The sequence below is a fragment of the Ailuropoda melanoleuca genome, chromosome 3, assembly GCF_002007445.2.
Source record: "Ailuropoda melanoleuca isolate Jingjing chromosome 3, ASM200744v2, whole genome shotgun sequence".
Taxonomy (NCBI): domain Eukaryota; kingdom Metazoa; phylum Chordata; class Mammalia; order Carnivora; family Ursidae; genus Ailuropoda; species Ailuropoda melanoleuca.
This window is the reverse complement of record NC_048220.1, coordinates 4,502,372-4,526,460: the sequence shown is the minus strand read 5'-3', so window position 1 is coordinate 4,526,460 and position 24,089 is coordinate 4,502,372. Positions and strand designations below refer to the sequence as shown.

Sequence of the window (24,089 nt, the reverse complement as noted above, 5' to 3'; positions counted from 1 at the left end):
CCGCATGGGTTAAGCACCGACAGGCTCTAACGGGGAAGGGCTTCTTTCGGGTAGCCGGGGTAAGGTCGTCACGCTCCCCTCCCGGCTTCGCAAAATATAACCCCGCGAACCCTAGGCAGCCATGCTGGAAGTACCCCCGGTCCTCTGGTTGGAATCGCCCCGCCCTCCCGCGGACTCGCGGCTGCGCACTCTCACTGCCGCGCCGCGCTGCGCCGCTGCAGCCTTGTGGGAAATGTAGTCCTGCGCCCGGGGCGAACAGCAGGGTAGGGCTGCGTCCGCACCGGTTGCTCCCGCTCCTGCTGGGAGAGGGTGAGTGCGGGGCCGCGGTGAGACGCACTGGATTGGGTTGGCACCAGGCGGAGTCCCAGGCAGGAGGAGGCCCGGATGGCCCCGCGAGGACCCTGAGGGGCGGGGTCGGCCGTGGATGGGCCCGGGGCCGCGTCCTCTCCGTCCCAGCGCTATGCCGGGCCGCTCGCTCCAGGTGCGCCCTCTCTCGCCTCGGGAGCCCGGCCGGGTGGGAACGCCGAGAGTTGAGGGCCGCCACCTGTCGGGAGCGGCGAGGGCGGAGGACGTGGTGCGGCGGCCCCGGGCCCGAGGGCTCAGATCCTGGGTTCCTTCCCGCCGCGGGCTTTCCCCGGGCCCCGCTTCGGAAGTCTTGGGGGGATGCTGCACCTGGTGCGCGATCTCGGGGCTCCAGCACCTGCCCTTTGTGTCCGCCTTATCTCGCGGACGTGCCCTCTGTGATCTCTGATTCCGAGCGGCCCTGGCGTGGGCTCCTCTTGACCCATCTAAGAATGGGGAGGCAGACCCCATGCAGGTTTCTATTTCAGGGACTCCTTTATTTTTTTTTTAAAGCATTTTCTTCTCTGCCTCCCCCAGCCCCCCAAAAAGAATAAGTTCACTATAGGAAAACCAGAAAATTCAAAGGAGCATTAAGAAAAAAATTATTTGAAAATTGTCAAAATCTACATGTCGGCGTATAAATATAGAAAGGCTTTGTTTTTACACAAAGATGTGGACATTAGTGTCCCTTTCTCCATTTACTTTTAAAACTGAGGTTTGAAATACATTTGGAAAGGGTTTAAAGTGCACAAATATTAAGCTCTATGATTTTTTACAAGTGTTTTATCTGTTGTAAGTACCACTCGAACCAGGTGGAGAATAAACTTATTTAAAAACGTTAATATTTTGAAAACTTATACCGATTTTCATTTTAAAGAGCGTGAGAAAAAGTAGGTCTGTGCCAAATTCAATCCTCCCTTTAGGACTTTACATTCCTTCTCAGGTGGTTTTTTTTTTTTTTTTTTTTTCCTGTTATAAACCATATAGGCCATCTGGCTACACACATCTTTGCATTCGTGTCTCATTCTTTAAATCTCTTCAGATGAAATTTCTGGGTCATACTGCAAGGCTTTCGATACCTTCCCATTTTACTCTCTCCAAAAAGTAGTAGTTTATAAACATTTGCACTGTAAGGGTGCCTGACCGATCCACACTAAGTCTGGGTGTTCCTATTCTCCAACTCTCTGAGAGGTGCGAGCGAGCGATAGGATTGTTTAAATGTGTGTTTGAACACTAATGAATATTTTTATGCAATTTTGAGTTTTGTTTTTAAATTCTGTATCTGATACACGGTGTTTTCTTACTAGAGAGAAGTGTTACGTTTTCACATGGTTAGACATGAAAACCATCCCTTCATGTTTGGGTCTTTGACCTCATTGTTAGGGGGCCTTCTATCCCATTATCACAAAAATGTTCATCTGCCGTTTCTTCTTGTCCTTTAGTATGATTTAATGTGCAGATTTTTATTCTTTTCCAAATGGTAAGCCCTTGGCCCTTGTTCCAAGTTACTAATTCATTCTTTTTTCACTGATGTGAAATGTCACTTCTTCATATCCTGAATTCTGACATATAAAATGTTTTCTGAATTGTTTGTGTTCGTAGGATTTTAATTTGTTCTGCTGATCCTTTTCTCTGCTAGACTATAATCCATGAGGGCATGGAGAAATTGTTTATCTGTTTTGTTTATAGCTGTATCTACCCTCTCCCCTAGGAATGGTGCCTAGCACACAGTAGGTGGTCAGCATTATATCTGGTGCATGAATGACTCAGTCTGTTCCATTGCAGTGTGTTCTAATTATTGTAGCTCTATGATATCTGGTGGGCAGGTTCTCTCTCACCACTCTTCCCTTTCAAATGTTTCCAGGCTGTCATTAAATGACACAATTAACTTAAAAAAAAAAGATCTTTTCCATAATTATCTTTAAAATACTATTACTTAGGTATACCTTGGTTAGGAATGTGCTAAGTTTATAAATTAATTTACAAGAAGTGACAGCTTAGATATTGTGACAGCCTATCCACGAATATGTTCATCCTTTATATATCTAAATAAGCTTGGCAAAATAAACCTCATGAATAAAAAATACAGTTTTCCTTAAGAAGGTACCATACACTTCTTATTTGGTTGATCTGTAGGTATTTTATTTGCTGTTCTCATGGCTTCTTTTCCGTCCCTCAGCTCTGCCCCCTCGGCATCCTGCCCATCCCCTAGGAGGACCACGAAGGAAGGAAAGAAAAGGCAGTGACTACTGGGCCTCTGCCACTGACAGCTCAGGTGAGCTCATACTTCTCTCTGACCCCTCTCCCTTACTCCTTAGCACTTATTCCTGTACTGTATGTGGGCTTCGCTGCAGAGGATGGGGCTACTGAGATCTCGGAATGTTGGCTATTTCCCATCCAGCCCCCCTTAGTGTCCCTCAACTATGTCCTCAGCAGCCTACTTCCTTATTCAGCTGGAAGCCCTGGCCTCCTGAGCTTTTGGTGCCATACAGGCATCATCAAAGGAACAAAACTCATATGAAAGATGGTCTGAGTGCTTATAGGGTTTACGGACTCTCACAGACCAAAAGAGAGGTCATATCTCTACCAGATACAGTCACGATAATTATACGTGAAGATGATAATAAGAACAAGTATGGCTAGGTGTGCAGATTGTCAGTGTTCCAAGACCTGTGGCAACCAGAAGTAGGGTTGGATAGGGATAACTGGAGAAGATTTGCTATAATGAAGTTAAAAGTGTCCGGAGTTTAAATCCCGACTCTACTATTAATTGCTGCCCTGTCTTGGGTAAGTAACCTGCCTTTACAGAAGTTCCTCATGATGATGATAGAAATAAGAGCATTAACTGAGTGTTTGCCACCTACTTGACATTTCACATGGCCAATTTCGTTTAATAATACATACTTCATAGGTTTGTTGAAAGTTCAAGTGAAATAATGCAAGTAAAAAGTTCTCAGGATGGCTACTAGAATGTTAGAGGTACTCGGTAAGGCGTTCTTAGCATTTTTATTCTAGCTTGGTATTTTAGTTTTAGAGGTGGAGCAAATGTAGCAGAGACTGGTAATGAGAGGGAATCAGATGCAAAGTTTGGGGTCAAGTGCCAGGAAGAAGGAGTTTGTGCATCTGGTAGGGTGGTAGGCACGGGGGTGGAGGGGGAGGAATTTTGATAAGGGAGTTGGCATGTTCCCAACTTTTCTAGGAAGAAGCAGTGTCCATCAGCTAAAGGAAATCATGCAGTGAAAAAGTAGTGAGGAGCCCAGGGGTTTTTTTGTCCTGAGAGATGGCTTGAAAATGGAATCTGCTAGGGGCACCTGGGTGGTTAAGTGTCTGCCTTCAGCTCAGGTCCTAATCCCAGGGTCGTGGGATCGAGCCCCGCATCAGGCTCCCCGCTCAGTGGGGAACCTGCTCCTCCCTCTCCCTCTGCTGGTGCTCACTCACTCTCTCTCTCAAATACATAAATAAAATCTTAAAAAAAAAAAAAAAAGAAAATGGAAACTGCTAGTTTTTACAAGAACCTGGAGTTGTTGCTTCTTTGGAAAAAGAAGAAGATGTCAAGGGGACTTGGCCCCAAGAGACCCTAAGTTTTGTTTTGCTTTGTTTTTTCAGGTTAGGCTTACTTAACTTTATCTGCAACACTGCAGGACTCGTGGTATTTTCTCTATTCATAAGATCATGTATTACGGTTCTCTCAGATATGTCACTTGTTTATTTATAAAAAGAACCAGTTTAAAGAAGGCTTCTGAAGACAAGTACTAACAGTTGGGATTTCTGTTGGTACTACTTTCTCTCCTTAGTATTATCAAGCTCAGTTATAAAAGGCAACGGAACCCACAAAAATAGAAGAAAGAGGGAGTTTCCAGAAAAGAAGGTTTAAAGGGGGAGCATTCAGAAGATTTTGGTTGATGAAGGTTGTGGTTTGGCTGTCAGGGCTTTGATTTTATTTTATTTAGTTAAAATAGTGTTAAGTTTTTAAATTAGCTTTTTTTCCAGGTGTAATTTTACATAAGATAACCCATTTTAAGCATATAACTCATTGAGTTTTGACTTTATGCACCAACATACTCACTACCCCAGTGAAGCTATAGAACATTTTCCTCACCCCAGAACAGAAAGTGTTGTCACCCCCTTCCAGTCCACATCCCCCGCCCCAGGCAATCACGGGTTTGATTTCTGAATACTTCAGTATGTGTTTCCTAAAAACAAGCTCTCATTTTACATCACCAGAATACAATTACCAAATGAGGACACTTACATGGACACAGTACTGTTAGCTAACCTACAAACTTTATACATATTTTGCCACAAATTGGATCTTTTATCTGGTCCAGGACCCAATCCAGATCACAGCTAGCATTCAGCTGTTACATGTCCTTAGCCTCCCTTAACCTGGAACAGCTCCTCAGTCTTTGTCTTGGATGACCTTGACACTTGGACCTGGGATGTATCAGTGAAGCATTGGAGCTGTTCCCCTTTTTCCATCTTTCCTTTATAGGCTGGTCATGGGACTATGAATCGCCTAAGTAGGACTTGTATTTGCCTTTAAATTCTGTCTTCTTTTCCTAACTATACATACTAGGTATGTAGTTGTAAAAAATTTTTTAAGACTGTAATATATATTTGCAGGTCTCAAATTCTCAATAATAAGCATGGACGTACATTCTTCTGGCCTTTTAAATACCTGTTTACATCCTTGCCCAGTTTTATACTGGGTGGTTTGTATATAAAAGAAGCCTTTTATGCAGTGTGGATACTAATCCTTTGCCATAAATCGACATATTATTTATTCCCTGTCAGTTTTCTTAAATATGTTTATAACATCGTCTGCTACAAATAAGTTTTGAAGTTTTATGCAGTTAACTTTCCCTTTCTTTGTTTGGCTTTGGAATCATGCTATGAAAGGCTTTCTGTACCCTAAGATTATATAAATATTTTTGTACATTTTCTATTAGTTTTATTATTTTAAATTAACATCCTTGAGCTATCTGGAATTTATCGCATATAATGTGAGGTCAGAATCTAACTTCGTTTAACAATGTGGTGTGGCATTTCATCATCCATCCATTCACTAAACAGGGACTGAGCACCTGCCTACCGGTGTTAGGCAGTGTTCTGGACGCCAGGAAGATGGCAGTGAGTGAGACAGGCTTACAGAGGTAGAGAGAGGAGGCAGCAGAGAAGAAGAAACAGTTACTGAGGGTATTGTTAGGTGCTGTGAAGGCCCCACAGCAGGGCAGCTTGGTGGAGGTGACGTCTGGTTTAGCTGGGCACAGCCGGAGTGGCATTCCTGAGGAGATGGCGTTCCAATTGATGTAATCTGAATAATCTGCTGCTTCTCCATAGACTGGAAATGCTACCTTTAATGTATACTATATTTATATATGTTTCATAAGTTTTCCTGGATTCTGTCCAATCACTCTATCTCTGCTATAGTGCCACATTATTTTATTTGTTGTTTTAGAATTTATTTTGTTATTTCATAAAGCAAAGCCCCCCTTGATTTTCTTTCCAAAATTTTGGATTACTGTACTGTTCTTTTACATTTACCCTTATGGTCAAATTTTATTAACTATTATCAAATTTCAACAGTAACTGTTAAAAAGTATGCAGTTCTGATTTGAATTCCATTAAATCCATATCATCTTTTACAATCTTTAGTCTTCCTATTGAATAAAAAAAAACTACCCCTCAGGGGCACCTGGGTGGCACAGCGGTTAAGCGTCTGCCTTCGGCTCAGGGCGTGATCCCGGCGTTCTGGGATCGAGCCCCACGTCGGGTTCCTCTGCTGGGAGCCTGCTTCTTCCTCTCCCACTCCTCTGCTGTGTTCCCTCTCTTGCTGGCTGTCTCTCTCTCTGTCAAATAAATAAAATCTTTAAAAAAAACAAAAAACAAACCAAAAAAAAAAAAACTACCCTTTATTTTATTCAGATCCTTCATAATGGTTTTTGTTAAGTCTGATCACAAGAATCTTGCATATTCCTCGGGGCGCCTGGGTGGCACAGCGGTTAAGCGTCTGCCTTTGGCTCAGGGCGTGATCCCGGCGTTCCGGGATCGAGCCCCACATCAGGCTCCTCTGCTGTGAGCCTGCTTCTTCCTCTCCCACTCCCCCTGCTTGTGTTCCCTCTCTCGCTGGCTGTCTCTATCCCTGTTGAATAAATAAATAAAATCTTAAAAAAAAAAAAAAGAATCTTGCATATTCCTATTAAGTGTATTCTGAGGTGTTTCGTTTTTGTTGTGATTGTGATTTAAACCTGATTGAGATTTTTTTTAAAAAAATTGGATTGCTGGGGCGCCTGCGTGGCTCAGTCAGTTAAGCATCCAACACTTGGTTTCAGCTGAAGTCATGATCTCAGAGTCGTGGGATTGAGCCCCACATCGGGCTCTGTGCTCAGCAGGGAGTCTGCTTGAGATTCTTTTCCTCTGCCTCTGCACCACCCCCAACTCACACGTGCACTGTCTCTTAAATAAGTAAATAAATCTTAAAAAAATAAAATAATGGATAGCTAAGAATTATATCTGAAGACATTGTGCTGCTGTGGTGCCTCAAACTGTCATACCTTCTTTATAAATTATACTTCGCTCATTTAAAATATCCCCATTTATTCCACTGGATCCTCAACCTTTTCAAAGAATAACAATATCAAAAAGCCTGTGTCTTTAGGTTTAAGAAAACTTTTGCATGGAAGAAACAAACCCATGAAGCTGCTTATTTCAAACACCACGAGTTACCCTGTGCTTTTAATGTAGCCCTTGGGAGAAAAGACCATATTAACAACAAATACATATTAAGTGGAAAGGAGAAAGGGAAAAACCTCTGAAGGGATTAACAACAAATACATTTTATGGACAATAGAGATTAACAACAAATACGTTTTATGACAAAATACGGGTGGCACAGCGGTTAAGCGTCTGCCTTCGGCTCAGGGCGTGATTCCAGCGTTATGGGATCGAGCCCCACATCAGGCTCCTCCGCTATGAGCCTGCTTCTTCCTCTCCCACTCCCCCTGCTTGTGTTCCCTCTTTTGCTGGCTGTCTCTATCTCTGTCAAATAAATAAATAAAATCTTTAAAAAAAAATACGTTTTGAAACAGGAAGTTTCACATTAGCTTTTGAAAATGCTCTTCTGTGCTTCTCTAAGTCAGGCTTCAGGAGCCCTTCTATACAGCTCAGGGGGCCACAGCCTGTTTCACAGTAGAGACAAGCTCTGGGACACTCTAGGGAGCTCTGCACTGAAGCCGACGAGAATCCAGGGAAATGGGAAGACCAGCCAAGAGTCTGAATCTGGGCTTTTAATTTTTTCCAGTATATTCAGCCAACAAGGCAATTTATTGAAAAAGAAAGTGGATTAATTTTTGGAAAGAGAATATCCTATTTCTGATGTTACCTTTTTTCCCAAAGAAGGGGCTTATGCTTTGTGTCCACCTACATTCTACCTTATCTGATATTCATATGTTCTCCTCCTAGTCTTTTTTCTTTTCTCCGCGCTTTCTTTTTATTTACACTGGCCTGATGTATCTTGTCTCTAGCCCCTCTCCCCCCACATACACTCACTCACTTTTTAACTCTCCGGTTTGTGCTGTAGGTACATCTCTTGTATATGCTAGATTTGAAAGCAACTTTAGAGCTTTTGTCCTTTAGTAGAGAAAGTCAGCTTGTTCACATATGTTGTTATACAAGTATCACGTCTTTTTTGGATTATTTAATGATTTATGTTTATTATGCTTTCTTGTTTCCTTTCTTTACATTTGTTAAACTGATGATTTTTCTTGGTTCCTTTTTTTCCTTTCATAAAATGGAAATTCAGCCATATAATTGTGTCCTACTAGAAGCTATCTTTACATTTCTTGACAATATTTGAGATTTTTGACATTATGTTGATATATTAGTTAAATAAATATTAGCAGAAAATAATGAGGTAGAAAGAGAATGAACTATGCCTCATTGCTGACACTTTTTCTAGAAGTTCACAGCAAGCAGGACGTAAAATACACATATTTCTTGGGTATGGGCTTTGTCCCATCTCTGGTATCCAGGCCTTTTCTCTCCACTACTTTTCTCCCCTTTGCCCACTTACATAGCACAGCGCTCTCTGTCCTTAAATGAAAGCCTCCTCCATGGCTTTATCCCCGTTCCCTTGTCCTTACTTCTTTCCATATTGTCCTCTCTCATCTTTTCACCTAAGTCTGAAGTAATTTCATCTAGCTGCTTCTGATTCCTTATCTTCCACTAAGCCTTTTACCACTGTAAGCTGACTTCTGCCTTCACTGCTCTGCTGAAATTAGCTCATTTTCCAACCAGCAGCTCTCTTTTCAGTCATCATTCTGTTTGACTCACTCCTTCCTCCCCAGCCTTCAGTTCTGAATCTCTTTCCCTCCCCCCTACACTCTCACTCGCTCTGATGGGGGTTGGCTGCAAGGGTTCATTTCTTGACTTTTTCCTCTCACAACATGAGGAGACAGGTGGCCCTGGGTTGGAGTCCCAGCTGTGTGGTCATGGAGAAATTATTTAGCCATTCTGATCCTCAGAGTCCTCATGTGTAAAACGATGACCTTAGTGCTAGCCATCTAGCAGGTCGTCCTATGGATTAAATGAGGTGAGGTGCGTGCCTCTCCTGTTAGTGCAAAACTCAGTGCAACTGTGAGCACTCGGTTAGCACTCCCTCCTTGTACTAGTCAGGCCTCTTCAAAGAAACAGAACCCATAGGCTGAAGAGTCCCCACGATCTACCCTCTGCAATCTGGAGGCCAGGAAAGCCAGGGTGTAGCTCCACTTCAAACCCAGAGGCCTGAGATCCGGGACGGAGCGTGTTAAGTCCTGGTCCGAGTTGGAAGGCTCAAGAGCTAGGAGCACCGTCTGAGGGCTGTTGCGGCTCAAGCAGAGCCAGCAGATTTGTCCTTCCTTAGGCTTTTTGTTCTGTTTGGGCTCTCAGTGGATTGGATGATGTCCTTCCACACTGCTGCGGGCTGATCTTTACTCGGCCTACTGACTCACTAGGGAGCACCCGAACAGTAACACCTAGAAATAATAACACTTTACCAGCTATATGGGCTTAGCTTAGTCCGGTCAAGCTGACACATAAAATTAACCATCACACTCATTAGATACAGAATGCCTATTGTGTTTTACTTCCTAGTCTAAGGGCTAGAGAACAAGGCTGAAATGGGCTTATAAATTCAAAATGCCACTTTCAGGTCAAGCTGGATGTTTTCTTGGGCCTCTCAACCATATTCTGCATGTATCCTGTTTGTACATGCTTTCCTTCCATGAACTGGGATTCCGCCTATATTGTAAAGCCTGAAATTCCATGTGCTGCCTCGACAACGCTGAGCCTCATTGGCTCCAGAGACCTGGCTATGAGTTCTCCTGGTCTCCCTGCCCCCACGCAGCAGGAAAAGCACCCTACTTAGCTGTCCTGTCAGCCAGACCAGGTGCACCCCTCCCTGTCCTCAACCTAATGGGTTTCGCCTCCCTACCAGCCCATGAAATGGTTCAAACAAGCCGACTGCATCTTCTCACGGTAACCAAGGGTCACCTCACTTGTCATCACAAAGCCTGCTTCCCACAGCCCCTTCTGGTTCACAAGTGCAGCCCCTGAGTGGCCCTGCACGGTGGGTAGCTCCTCCTTCCCCAGGCTATGAGAATATGTGACTGATAAATTGCTGTCAGTCTCTTCTGTCTGGTGCTGGGTGTCATGTGTTCAGTCATCTTGTGCTCTGTAAGGCGCGGGATCCCTCCTTCACCAGTGGGGTAAACAGAGGCCATCGGAACAGTACTGCTCTTTTCAGTGGTAATCTAGAGCAGCCTTCAGGACCTTTCCCTATTTCTCTATTACTTCCTCTTCCTGTCCTTACATGTCAAAGCACTTTTTTAAAATTTACTCACTTATTTCATTATTTGAGAGAGAGCACACGATGGGGGAGGGGGCAGGAGAGGGGGAGAGAGAGAGAGAGAGAATCTTAAGCAGGCCCTATGCCCAACACAGGGCTGGATCTCAGAACCCTGAGATAATGACCTGAGGTGAAATCGAGAGTTGGATGCTTAACAGACTGAGCCACCCAGGCGCCCAAAGCACTTTCTATATTACGTTTATCTCTCATTATTTCATGATAATGGGTACATTTTTTGTTTAGTTTCTTTGGCAGATAAGACATTTTTCTCACACAGATCTCTTTATCCTGTCCCTTCTAATGCTGCTTCCCCCCCCCCACTTCCCTCAGAGGGTTTTATTGGCATAATCCTCTGAGCAGGAATTTATAGTTTCGGGAGTCAGTGACATTCAGGGATGTGTCTGTGGATTGCACTTGGGAGGAGTGGATTCATCTGGATTCTGCTCAGAGGAACTTGTATGGGACAGTGATGCTGGAGAACTACAGGGACTTGGTTTCACTGGGTAAGGACCTCTCATTCTAACTCAAAACCTCCCTACTGACATCTTTCCCCACCTACTGACACCTTGTACAACCGCAGAAGTTCAGAAATTTGCACTTGAAATCCGATGTGATAGGTCATTGTTTTAGGGTGGTTGCTTGGTGTCCTCTTTGGACATGGAATGGAAAATGGAACCTTCAGAAGGCCTGACGGGGAAGGGACAAGGACAGGTACCAGGAGTGGTGGTAATACTCAGTTCAGAACCCAAATTTAGTATTTCTCCTCCTGAGCAGGGCATCAGCTTTCCAAACCAAATGTGATTTCTCAGCTGGAACTCGAAGAACTGAGCTGGATGAAGAAAGAACTTTCAGCATGCCTCTCTCCAGGTACGGATCAGGCTGCAGGGACTTGTTATATGAGTGTGTCCCCTTGGGAGAAATCACCGCAGAGCTCCCTGGGTCTCCAGGAGGGACCTGCATCCCTGCCTGCAGTATATTCTCTCAAAGGCCTCTGCATTACTCATATCACTCCTCCTTCCTCTGTCTCGCAAGAGTCCTCACTGTGGAGGGAGGGAATAGTGTAGGAGGGTTAAATGAGTTACTACACTTTTGGCACACATTAATTGCTGTGAACATCAGTAAATTTTACCAATTATTATTGCTTTGCTGTCTTCATCTGTATTTTGAATCCCTGTCTTTCTATCTTCCTCCATGTTACATTCTCTTTCCTATTTCATGCGTTTTTCCTATTGGCCATAACCTGTATCCATGGCTTTCTTTCCCTTATTCATTTAAACCTTTGTCAGCTTTCTTAAAGGAAACTAATGTTTTTCTTCCTCAGCTGCAAACTTGTATATGTGTTTTATAGTCTTCATTTAAAAACAAATGAAGATGACTTTAGCCTTGTTATTTTCACTAGTAACCTCACGTTTTATACATTCCCTTTCTGATTCCTAAATTTTCAACTGCACCCCATTCTCCTCTAAGCACTTAATGCCTCTCAATCTTTGTTAACTGTTTCTAATCCCCCTCACAAATGAAATTTGTTAGAAGTTATTGCTGACTTTCCTCTGAAAAAATACATTTTACAGTCTTATATTCTCTACTCAATATGAAAGCATTGATCACCATTTCTTCTTAAACATTTTTTAAATTAAAGAGATAGACACATATTTTTTTTTAATCTCTGAATAGTGTATGGTTACCGAAGTATAAAGCAAGAAAAGAAATCAATAAAAGAACGTACTGACAGGAAAAAAAGAATCTTACGAACATTGCAGCAGTTTCCAGTAAGCTTTCTAAAGGATGGGATTTTACAAGAATCACTGGGTCAAAAGATGTATTTTTTATGGCTCTTGCTACATATTGCACAACTTTGGATATTTTATGCCTTTTAATGCTAATTTATTAGATATAAAATGATCCCTTATGGTGGCTTTAATTGCCTTTACTATAGATTCTGTGGTTTGATTACTATTGCTATATGTATTTATTCTTATGTAAATAATTTTTTCATTCAACAAACATTTTGTGAGCACGAGGCCCTGTTCCTAGCACTGTGGCTATAGCAATAAACAAGACAGGCAGTTTCCCCGTGGAGCTTATAGTCTAGTGGGGGAGATAGTAAATTAATAAAGAAAGCAAGCATGGAGGGAGAAGGGAAAGGAAAGGAAGGAAATGAATAGCGTAGAGTCTTAGTGCTGTGTGGAAAAAGCAAGCAGCATAAGGGAACTAGATCAGTTAACAGAAGCTTTATTTTAGACGGAGTGATCAGAGAGGGCCTCTCCTTGAAGGTGGCTGTTGAATAGATAACTCACAAAGTGATGGGCCATGTAGACCATTCTGGGCCCAGGGAACAGGTGCAAAGACCCTGTGGTTGACTGCATGGCCTTGTTTGAAGGGAAGACTGCCAGGAGATGTAAAGATTTCCTTAGTCTTTCCGTCCTTCTCTGAAAAAAATTTATTTCTATTTTTTATTAAATTTCTATGGGCCTTCTTCTCATTCTGAGTGTTCCTTCTTTCTTAATAGCAATCTTTTTAAATGCATACATGAATTTCTTTTGTCTATACAAGAATATTTAAGTTATTTTTTTGGTTTGTTTCATTTTTTAGTATATGTATACAGCATTTTTCCTTTGTTCTCTAGATTACTTTGGTAGGTTTATAGATGCCTTTTTCATTATCCTACTGTCATTTTGGTGGGTTTTCTGGAGGCAGCAGAGGCAAACACATGTATTCTTTTTTTTTTTTTTTTTTTTNTTTTTTTTTAAAGATTTTATTTATTCGACAGAGATAGAGACAGCCAGCGAGAAAGGGAAGACAAGCAGGGGGAGAGGGAGAGGAAGAAGCAGGCTCATAGCATAGGAGCCTGATGTGGGGCTCGATCCCATAATGCCGGGATCACGCCCTGAGCCGAAGGCAGACGCTTAACCGCTGTGCCACCCAGGCGCCCCAAACACATGTATTCTTGATCCTGGGTTTTCCTCTCTCTTCTTTATTGGTCTTTCAGGCTTCTCCACTGGGCTAAATCCTAAATATTCTTCATTGTTTATGAATCCATTTCACATTATATTTGCCTTGTCTCTCTGAATGTCTGTCTAGCCACTAGTATGCAGGCTCACTGAATTGTCATGATTGAGCTAACTTTGCTTTATGTCTCCTGCCTGGCACGTTGCCTGCCAGAGTAGGTATTTAATATATGTTCGTTAAGTGAATACTGAATGGCATCAAGTAGAATTTTTAGAAAATAAGTGAAAATACAGATTTGAAAGTTATAATCCTGTGACATTCATATCAATGAGTATTATTAATGATCAGGGAGAGGGAATGAGAAGGTCAAGGCAGCAAGGACGGAACCCTAAAGGACAATAAGATTGACTTGGGGCCAAAGATGCCACAGTGAAGGGGACAGAAAGAGTTGTCAAAGGAGAAGGAGAGAATGTAGGGCGAACCAAAGGAAGAGAGAAGCAGTGGGAGAGTACAGCATGCCAAGTGAGAACTGGAGGGTGCTGTTGGCCTTAGCTAGAAGGGCATTAAGGATCTGGCCTGGAGAAGAGCACTCTTGGTGCAGAGGGAAATGTGCTGTGGGTAGATGAGTAAAGAAGCAAACAAGTAAAGACATTACAGACAGTTTTTTCAACAGGGTTCACTTTAGAGGAAAAGGAAGAAAGGGCAAGAGCTGAGACAAGTCAGAGGTCGAGCGCCTCTGCTTTGTTTACCAGTGAAGAGACTCAAGTGTATTTACGGGAGCAGAGAGGAGAAACTAAAGACCCAGAAAAGTGGAGCCATAGGATGAAGCCCGAAAAATGGGTGGTGTGCTAATTGTGGGTCTTGTTTTTTCCAGATTTTCTTCAATGTTACTGCCAGATTAAGGTACCATTTAGTCTTCTGTTCAAAACCAAGACAAGAAAGCGTGGAGGACTGAGTGCTGTGCTCAGCTCTTCTCCAGCCATCATGACTCACTCCTCATAACCATCCTATGGGGTAGGTACTGCCAGCCCTCCTCTCAGTGGGAGAGACGGGTTCAAAGGGGGAATGACATGCCAGAAGTTGAACACAGGTTTCTTGTTTTGTTTTGTTTCTGCCTTCGAGTTTAATGCTAATTCTGAAACAAAAAAGTTACAGCTTTCTTTCCCTGCCTTGCTGTGACTTATTTCCAAGTACATCTAGCAAAGATAGAACCTCTAGGTCACGGCCCAATTTTTCTTTTAGATGATTGTTTTCTTTCTTTTCTTTCCTTTTTTTTTTTTTTTCCTTAAAGAGAGAGAGTGTGTGTGAGCTTGTGGGGGGCAGGGAGGGGCAGAGGGAGAGAGAAAGAATCTTAAGCAGACTCCAGGCTCAGCACACAGCCCGACACAGGGCTCAATCCCACAACCCTGAGACCATGACCTGAGCCAAAATCAAGAGTCAGATGCTTCACCGACTGAGCCACCCAGGTGCCCCGGATGATTGTTTTCTTTTTCTGTACTAAGGTTTTCATGTGTATAGTTTTGGAAAGCTTCATTAGATTTTGCCTCTATTTTATAAAAGCTGAGTAGAAAATATACAGAGAGAAGTTCTGTTAGAGACAGCATAAACTTGTTAATGTTGAAACACAGATGGGAATTATTAGTAATGTGGAAAGCAGTGAATTTTTAGCCCCAAATCAGTGGTCATTAGACTTAAATCCGCTGGTGAAGTACAGTCATGAAGGAAACAAACAAGAACATGTGCGTAGTATTAAAATCTATTACCAAAGATTATGTCTATAAAATAAGATACAGTTAGGGCTTCTGTAACATTTTAAGCTCTCCAGGAAGCCACCCTTTACTATCTATATTTACTATACTATTTCTACTAAACGTAGAAACCTATTATTTGTGTTTTATACACGATTTTGTATCATTCTCAGAATGAGAATGGGTGACTCTGTGTGTGTTTGTGTGCGCACACACGTGTTAACATATATGTACATACATGGAATTTATATACTTAGTTACAGAGTTCCTGTTTACCTTCATGCTAACCTGAGACTCCCTCGTGTTTGGTACAAACACATGTCTTTGCCTCCATTAATAGGAAAACTAATCTGAAAGACCATCATACACGTAGACGTATCCACAGTGCATTGATCCTTACACAGGGCAGGCCCACATCTGCCCCGAGGCCTCAGCACTGCTACTTCCTGCTGTGTGGGATGCTTTCCCTTCAGTAGTCCTGTGACTCCCTCCTTGGTCCCTAAAGTCTTGGCTTCAGTATCACCTTTTCATTGTGGCCTTTCCTGAAGACTCTATGTGAAATTACAAACCATTCCTCTCACCCATCACGTTCCCTATTTCCATATTATTGCTTTTATTTTTCCCATGAGGTAGGCCTTCTAAATTCTAAGTATTTTACTTATTTATTATGTTGATTGCCCCTCTTTCTCTCATGGAAATACAATTTCCTTAAGGGCAGAAATGTGTTTTGTTCATTGTTAGCACCTTAATCAGCACCTGGCTCAATAGATATTTCTTGAAGAGATATTTCATGTTCAGAGGCTCCATCTGGCTGCTACATGGAGAATGCCCTGTACAGTAGCAAGACTGTTCAGTAGGAAGTCCAGTCAGGTGAATATTGAAATTATCTGGTGCAGTGGAAGGAGTAACTTACCGACTACACAGGGGATTGAAGAAAGACAAAAAGAAATGAATTGACTTGCCGAGCAGGACCTGCTGCCCGAGAGCTGTACCCACCCCAGTTCTCTGCAGGCTCTTGGCCTCTACTGTGGCTAGTGTCAGCCATACAGACTGAAAGGATCTGTGTTCTCTCAGATGCCTCTGTCCTGGGGGCTCTTGTTCATGTCCTGACGTGTACCAAAATTACATAAACCCTATAACTAGACATTCTAAGACAATAAGGGAGTATGGGCTATCACTCGAAAGTCCTGTTTAGGAAGTAAGGAAGAGGGGGCTGTATATTGTTTAACACGAAATAATAATGGTAATGATAACAACTAACAGTCCACGAACCCTTATCCTGGCCAAGCACATTGCTGTGCCTGTTACAGGGTCCTTGTTTAATGAGACAGCAAAATAGCAAGCATCTGAGACCTCATCCAGTCCTAGAAGAGCTACAGTTTTTGATCCTTAGTGCTCCAGTCCCAACCCCTCAACACTTCACTAATTCGGAGTACAGCTACCCTAAGAATTTTGTTTTCCAGGGATACAGTCATGTGATCTGAGAAAAGTAAAATTTCCTCCCCTCTAAGTTGTCTGATGTACTGGTCACACTATGGGAACAATATTAAATAGTAAGCATCCTTTCCTTGATTCTTTTGTTAGTGTGAATTCTATTATTTTATGTGTATGCTTGGTATGTTGCTTATAATTTTATTTTTAAATCAGGATCCAGCATTGGATATTATCAGATACTTTTGAAGTATCCCTCAGGTTGGTCACGTGTCCTTTTCCTCATGTCCTATTAATATAGTAATAGATTCCTAATAGCAAGCATTCTGGAACTCCTAGATAAATCATTTGTTCAAATCGAATATCTAAGTAATATTTCAGGAATGGCATAGGAGTGCTATAATTACTAAATCTTTCATGTTTAAGAATGTGTGTTTTGGTTTTCTCTGCGCATGTATAGAGTACTGGACAGGGGCAATTCTTGAGTCACATTGGTCTTTCCTCAGTCCCTTGTAGAGATGGCTTCACTGTCTTTGGTATTCCATGTTCTTGGAGCAATTGCTTCAGTCAGTTTTTTAAAAAGTTATTGGTAATCCATTTTTCTTTTCCCACAGCAAATCTCCAGAATTAACTTTTTAAATTAGATCTCCAAATTCCATGAAGCTATACTGAGTCTTACTATTACGTTTTCTTTAGTATATAGTGATGTTTCAACTTAAAATTATTTAGTATTTTACAAAATAGCAAATATTTTGTTCTCATTTTTAGAAATGCCATATATACAGAAGAATATGTAAAATACATGTACTATTTTGCAAAAAATCTACATATTCTTCTAAGTTCTTTATAAATATTAACTAATTTTTGTTCTTTTTTTTTAATTTTAATTTATTTGACAGAGAGAGAGACAGCCAGCGAGAGAGGGAACACAAGCAGGGGGAGTGGGAGAGGAAGAAGCAGGCTCCCAGTGGACAGCAGGGAGCCCTATGCGGGGCTCGATCCCAGGACTCTAGTCTCATGCCCTGAGCCAAAGGCAGATGCTTAACGACTGAGCCACCCAGGCGCCCCACTAATTTTTGTTCTTATATCAACACTATACAATAGGTGCCATTTAACAGATGAGGAAACAGGAGCACAGACAGGTTAAGTAACCTGCCCAAGGTCACACAGCTAAATGGACCCAGGCCTGGCTCCAAAGTTGTTGTCTTAACCATTATGCCATACTGCTTCTCTTTATGGTTCATGACAATACAGATGAACGAATAAGGAAAGCAAACATCCTGGCACTAGAACCCAGGTTCGGAAACAGAACATTGCCACTATCTTAGACATGCTTTGTGTGAGCCTCCTCATTCACATCCTCTTACCCAAGACATAACCATTCTTCTCGTGTTTGTGATAATTCCCTTTCCTTGCTTTTCCTTACAGTATTGCCATCCATAAAGGGATCTCTAAACAATACATTTAGTTTTAGTATGTTTTTAAACTTTATCTGAATGGACTCTTACTATATATATTTTTGTGTGACTTTGCTTAAATTATTTATTCATTCTGATTATCCTATGTAGCTTTGGTTAATGTTCTCTGTTGGTTCGGGCTGCTATAACTGAACACCATAGACTTGGTAGCTCTAACATCCGCCATCTATTTCTCATAGTTCCTGGAGGCAGGAAGTCTAAGATGGGAGGCCAGCATGGTTGACTTTCTGGTGAGGGCCCTCCTCCTGCTTCATAGACAGCTGCCCTCACATTGCATCTGCACATGACAGCAGAGGGAGGGGAAGCAAGCTCTGTTTTGTGTGTCACTTCTCACAAGGGCTTTACCTTCATGACTCAATGACTTCCGAAGGTCCTCCCCCTCCTAAACTTATCTTATTGGGAATCAGGCTTCAACACATGAGTTTTGGAGAGACACAAACAGGACATCCTTAACATTCACTGTTTTCAATTATCCTGTTGTCATAAATACTTCACAATTTAGTTATCCATTCTATTGTTGGTAACACTTGGGTGATTTCCAGTTCTTTGCTCTTGTGCACAATGTTACCTTAAAAATTATGAATTGTGGTGTACCTTTGCAAAGCAGATTCCCTAAGCGTATGTACCTGCTGGTGGGTTTGTTAAATCCCAGTCTGTGTGCCTGTCTTACATTACTAGGTAGTGTTAAACGTTTTCAGACACCTGAACCAAATTACATTTCCACCAGCAGTAATATAAAAGTTCCCATTACAGCTCATCTTTCTAAAATCTGAAGCTACCAGTCTACACTTTTCAAATTTTTTTACTCAGGTGGATGTTACTCATTGGAGCTTTAATCTCTCTTCTCCTGGTTACTGTTGAGATTGGGTATCTTTGCTTGTTAACTCACCACCAACGTTTCCTTTTCTTAAGTGCCTGTTTAAGTCTTTTGCCCATTCTTCTGGTGGGCTTACTGTTCCATGGACATTGTTTTCCAGATCTAGTTTCTAGTCCTGTGTGGGCCATGTGTTGCAAAGATCTCTTCCCAGTATGTCACTGTTTTTGTTTGCTTCCTTTTTGATGCCTTTTGATGACTGGAAGCATTTCATTTTTCTTCCAGTGTTTATTTTCCAGGTGGTTTTTATGTTTTTTCCTCATTCTCCTGTTTTTATTATTTTAAAATTTTATTTCTTGAACCTCTACATAATTTCCACATTTGTTATTTTCTGTGTATCATTTATCTTTGAATGAGGGCAGTACTGTCTGGAGTTTGTATTTGTCTAGCAGTATGAATGGCTCCTCCTTTGCCCTTTATGTTGTTTACTGGGTAGAGTTTTGATTGCACAGTTGGATGTGATACAGTGATGGGGCAGGAGGCGGCCTCCAGTTCATGTGTTGCCTGTTGATATTCACACTCGATTGGATAGGTCCTTTCTGGGATTACCTGGTGGTGTATGTGTTTTAGAAGTGGACCTGCGTGGCTTTCCACTTTTTCTCTTATTTTACATAAGCAGCTCAGGTTGCAAGGAGGCGGTCCAGTTAATGCATCCTTCATGCTTCATAGTAAAGCCTCCTGCCCACAGGCCTTTGGTTTGTTGGTTTAGTGTTGATCTTGGCTGTGGTAATTTTGATCAAGCTGACAGCTGATTCTCAGATTGTAGTTTTCTGTCCTCTGCCTCTCATTGCCCCCCCCCCCAGCCATTTTGTTGAGGATAAGTGGAATCTGAGAAAATAAAGTCTGAGTGGCCACAAGGTCCTTCCTTCAGCCCCATCTCAAGCAGCTCAACAGATCCTGCTTTCCCTCTCCCTGCCACCAGTTCACATCTCTAACGAATGGCTATTTAGGAAACGGTAGGGCTCTGTCAGACCCTCTTACCTAAAGAGAATGAGAAACTTGTAGCCTGTTGAAAGTTGGTGGTGGGGGGAACCTTTAGATTGTGTCATCCTCCTTTAAGTTTCAAGTAGGCTGTGGTATTTTATGTTCCAAATAAGCATATTCCTGAAGGGTAGTTTATATGCATTGTCTTACTTAATCCTCATCAGATTATTTTTATCTTTATTTTATATCTGTGAAAACTCCCAGAGGGTAAGTTAACAGCCAGAGTTTAAGCCCAAGTGTGTCTGACTCCAGAGCCAATAATCTTTTGCAGTGTCACACTGCAGTGTTGTACAAAGATTTAGTGTCAGAATTAGAGGCAGCATTGCAGGGGGGAAGAAACTGCTGGTGGGAATATCAGGTACAATGTGGCAGGGCTTTCTGATCGGCCTCCCCCTGATCCCAGCCTGTCTGTATATTTTCCCTTCATTCCATCTCCATTATTCAGCCTTGTCCAGAGGTCAGTGATTTCAGTGTCCATCCCTCCTGATACATAGGCTTACTCTTTTCTCTGTTTACTATCTCCTCTAGTTCTCCTGTTATTTATGGACTGGTTCACTGTTCTTTCCCTCCCTTCTGGTTTTCTTCCTAATTGTAGGGACATCCTTTTTTTTTTTTTTTTAAAGATTTTATTTATTTATTTAACAGAGATAGAGACAGCCAGCGAGAGAGGGAACACAAGCAGGGGGAGTGGGAGAGGAAGAAGCAGGCTCATAGCAGAGGAGCCTGATGTGGGGCTCGATCCCATAACGCCGGGATCACGCCGTGAGAAGGCAGACGGTTAACCACTGTGCCACCCAGGCACCCCTGTAGGGACATCTTTTAAAGCTCTCACATGTGCCCCACAGTTATTCTGTTTCTTTCATTCCCACCTTATACAGTTTTTTGTCTCCCAGCACAGAAACCAATGTGTATTTGAATTTTTTATTTTTTTCAGACTGGGAGACAAGACTTGAAACCAAAGAACAACTACAAAGCCCAGCATTACTGAAGATTTATCCTATGGGGTAATAATGGAAAGGGAAGGTCTCTGGCCTTCTTCTTTAGGGGAAGCCTGGGAACCTGATAATTGGTTAGATGGGTGACAGAAAACCCAGGACAGACATCTGCGCCAAGTGGCCATTACTCATAAGGAAACCCTCCCTGAGAGGAGGGCATGTGAAGGTCATGAATTTGAACGACGTTCTAGTCAGGGGTCAATCCTTGATATACAACAAAGTATTCCTGTGGGACAAAGGCCCCATAATCAGAATTCACACGGAGAAGACACTAAACAGAATTCTGAATTAATTAAAACGCAAAGTATGTTTGTAGGAAAGAAAATCTATGAATGTAATGAATGCGGGAAAACCTTCAGCCAGAGCTCATCTCTTCTTAAGCACCAGAGGATTCATACCGGGGAGAAACCCTATAAGTGTAATGTATGTGGGAAGCACTTTATTGAACGCTCCTCCCTTACTGTACATCAAAGAATTCATACTGGAGAGAAACCCTACAAATGTAACGAATGCGGGAAAACATTCAGCCAGAGCATGAACCTTACTGTTCATCAAAGAACTCACACTGGAGAGAAACCCTATCAGTGTAAAGAGTGTGGAAAAGCTTTCCGTAAGAATTCATCCCTTATTCAACATGAAAGGATTCATACTGGAGAGAAACCGTACAAATGTAACGAATGTGGGAAAGCTTTTACCCAAAGCATGAATCTTACAGTGCATCAGAGAACTCACACAGGAGAAAAACCCTATGAATGCAATGAATGTGGGAAAGCCTTCAGTCAGAGCATGCACCTTATTGTACATCAGAGAAGTCATACTGGAGAAAAACCCTATGAGTGTAGTGAATGTGGAAAAGCCTTTAGTAAAAGCTCAACCCTTACTCTGCATCAACGAAATCACACTGGAGAAAAACCCTACAAATGTAACAAATGTGGGAAATCCTTTAGCCAAAGTACATACCTTATAGAACACCAGAGACTTCATTCTGGAGTAAAACCTTTTGAATGTAATCAGTGTGGAAAAGCTTTCAGCAAGAATTCATCTCTTACTCAACATCGGAGAATTCATACTGGAGAGAAACCTTATGAATGTATGGTATGTGGAAAACATTTCACTGGGCGATCTTCCCTTACTGTACATCAGGTTATTCATACTGGAGAGAAACCTTATGAATGCAATGAATGTGGAAAGGCTTTCAGCCAGACTGCATACCTTATTGAACATCAAAGAATTCATACCGGTGAGAAACCCTATGAATGTGATCAGTGTGGAAAAGCCTTCATTAAGAATTCATCCCTTATAGTGCATCAGAGAACTCATACAGGAGAGAAACCATATCAGTGTAACGAATGTGGAAAAGCCTTCAGTCGGAGCACAAACCTTACGCGACATCAGAGGACTCATACGTGAGTTGAGTTTTCATTGAATCCTTCACCAGGATTAACTCTTCAGTGGTAATCAGGAAGTCATGTAACATAGAAACCTAATAAATGTAATGATTGTAGGAATCTTTCAGTTGAAGTATAAGTTACTATATCAGATAATACCACTGCAAAGAAACCATATAAAACAGAGAAATCTTAATTCAGAATGTAAAACACTCCTTTACACCAGAAGGTTTAAATAGCTAATGTTCTAAACGATGGAGATTTGTGCTAAAGATAAGTTCTATTGTGTCATACTGTAGATCTCCTTTGGATATCAGAGACTTCACACTGGAGAGAAAAGGTGAGAGTGCTAAACTGGACAGCCCAAAGACCTGGTATGTAGTCCTGATCTGCCACTAACTTGGACAAGTCACCTACTTTCACCAGGTCACAGTGTCCTTATTTGGTAAATGAGGGATTTTGAGCTTAGAAGGTCTCCAGGATCCCTATTACCTCTAAAATGCTATAAACCTATAAATATAACCAATACTGGGAAATCCTTGATCTTTTACCATGTTATATATGTTATCTAGATGCTCCTATTCCACAATCTGGTTTCCCTGGATGTTTTGAGTCAAAATTCTCTATGTCTACCAAATCCTGTTATTATCCATCCATGTCCCTCCCTTCCCCCTGCACTGTTATTTTCTCCCCTAAAACACAGGCTGGTTGCTACCCAGGTGATGGAATAGTTGTACAGATCTTAATGCAACAGCATGCTATTCTGACTTCTCAAATAACAGGCATTAAACTACTGTTAAGTAACCTAATTATTTAGAAAACAGTATAACTTAAATATAGTCTCTAAGTACATAGGATTCAAATATGTATCTTTGTGCCATACTCTATCAAAGGGAAAGAAGAAAAGGCTAAACACTAATGGACACAAATGTGACACATTAACAACATCTTTGCAATTCAAAACATATTCAAAACAATCGTAGGTTTTATATACCTCTAGTGATGACAGTGGTTAAAACAGTTTCATTTATTCATACATACTTATTAAGTGCTAAATATATAATAGACATGATTAGAAGATCAAAATGGATAAGATACAGTCTTTGTTTTTCAAGGGCTAACCTAAAAAACTGGCCATGGGATGGGAGAGGAAAGGAAGAATTCAAACAATAATGAGGCAGAATCTAGATAATCTGGTAACTGATTAAATGTAACTTGAATTTATTTGGGTGGATGGAGTGCCATAATTAAGAATACATAAAGTTGACCGACTTTTGAGGGCAATGGTAAGTTCAGTCTGGGGTCATTTTAATGAGTCTGAGTATCCAAGTGAAGATTCCTGATAGACACTAGAATAACTGGCAGGACAGTTACGAAGGGTACTCTCAGAGTACTGTCATTGAACGGGAAGTGGAGGAAGTGAAACCAGGAGGAGCTGAGAGGAAACAGCAACCAAAAGGAAAATGAAAAACAGAAGGAAAAATTAGAAGATGGTGGCACAAAGGTAAAAGAATTTCACATAAGGTAAGAATAGTTAATATTTTCATATGCCATAGAGGGTTAAAGTAAGATAAAAATTAAAAATGGCCTTTGGTTTTGGTTACTGATAACCTTTGTTAAATATTAGTGGGTTGAAGAGTGAATTAAAGGTTGAAAAGGACTCATTAGCTTGCCTGAGAAAGGAGATACTGAGAAAGATAACTAGAAGGAGACTGGCATTGAGAGTGGGCGTATCTGTCAGAAGAGCTTTATGGCTACAAATACTGGAAAGCCCAGTTAACAAGGCTTACAAGCAAGCAGGAATTTTTTTTTTTTTCTCACATAACAAATCTGGAGGTGGGTGGCATTGTTTCAGAGACAAAATTAATTCAATGTCTTTAGTTTTATGGCTTTTCTATCATGGTCATATCATGGCCGCTCTGCTTCAGGTAAAGTATCTGCATTCAAGGCAGGAAGAATGGGGTGGGAAGCACTAGCAACATCTGTGCCTTTTCTCAAAAAAGGTTGTCCTAGAAGC

The 24,089-nt window shown here is 41.7% G+C and overlaps 1 protein-coding gene across 1 annotated transcript; it reads left to right on the top strand.

Annotated features, from left to right (window-relative positions):
- Window positions 1-229: 229 nt before the first annotated feature.
- On the top strand, window positions 230-22,495 carry LOC100471275 (zinc finger protein 2 homolog). Its single transcript, XM_019801714.2, has 6 exons — window positions 230-309; window positions 2,522-2,617; window positions 11,000-11,092; window positions 14,049-14,188; window positions 20,624-22,090; window positions 22,372-22,495. Exons 5-6 carry the CDS (start codon window positions 20,991-20,993, stop codon window positions 22,469-22,471), a joined length of 1,200 nt encoding a protein of 399 aa, XP_019657273.1. The 5' UTR covers window positions 230-309; window positions 2,522-2,617; window positions 11,000-11,092; window positions 14,049-14,188; window positions 20,624-20,990; the 3' UTR covers window positions 22,472-22,495.
- The last annotated feature ends 1,594 nt before the right edge of the window (window positions 22,496-24,089 follow it).

Excerpts from the sequence above, each read along its gene's own strand:
- LOC100471275 (XM_019801714.2), top strand. The coding sequence starts at position 20,991 with ATGTTTGTAGGAAAGAAAATCTATGAATGTAATGAATGCGGGAAAACC. Across the intron at positions 22,091-22,371 it reads CGACATCAGAGGACTCATAC|ATCTCCTTTGGATATCAGAG; the intron begins GTGAGTTGAGTT and ends GTCATACTGTAG.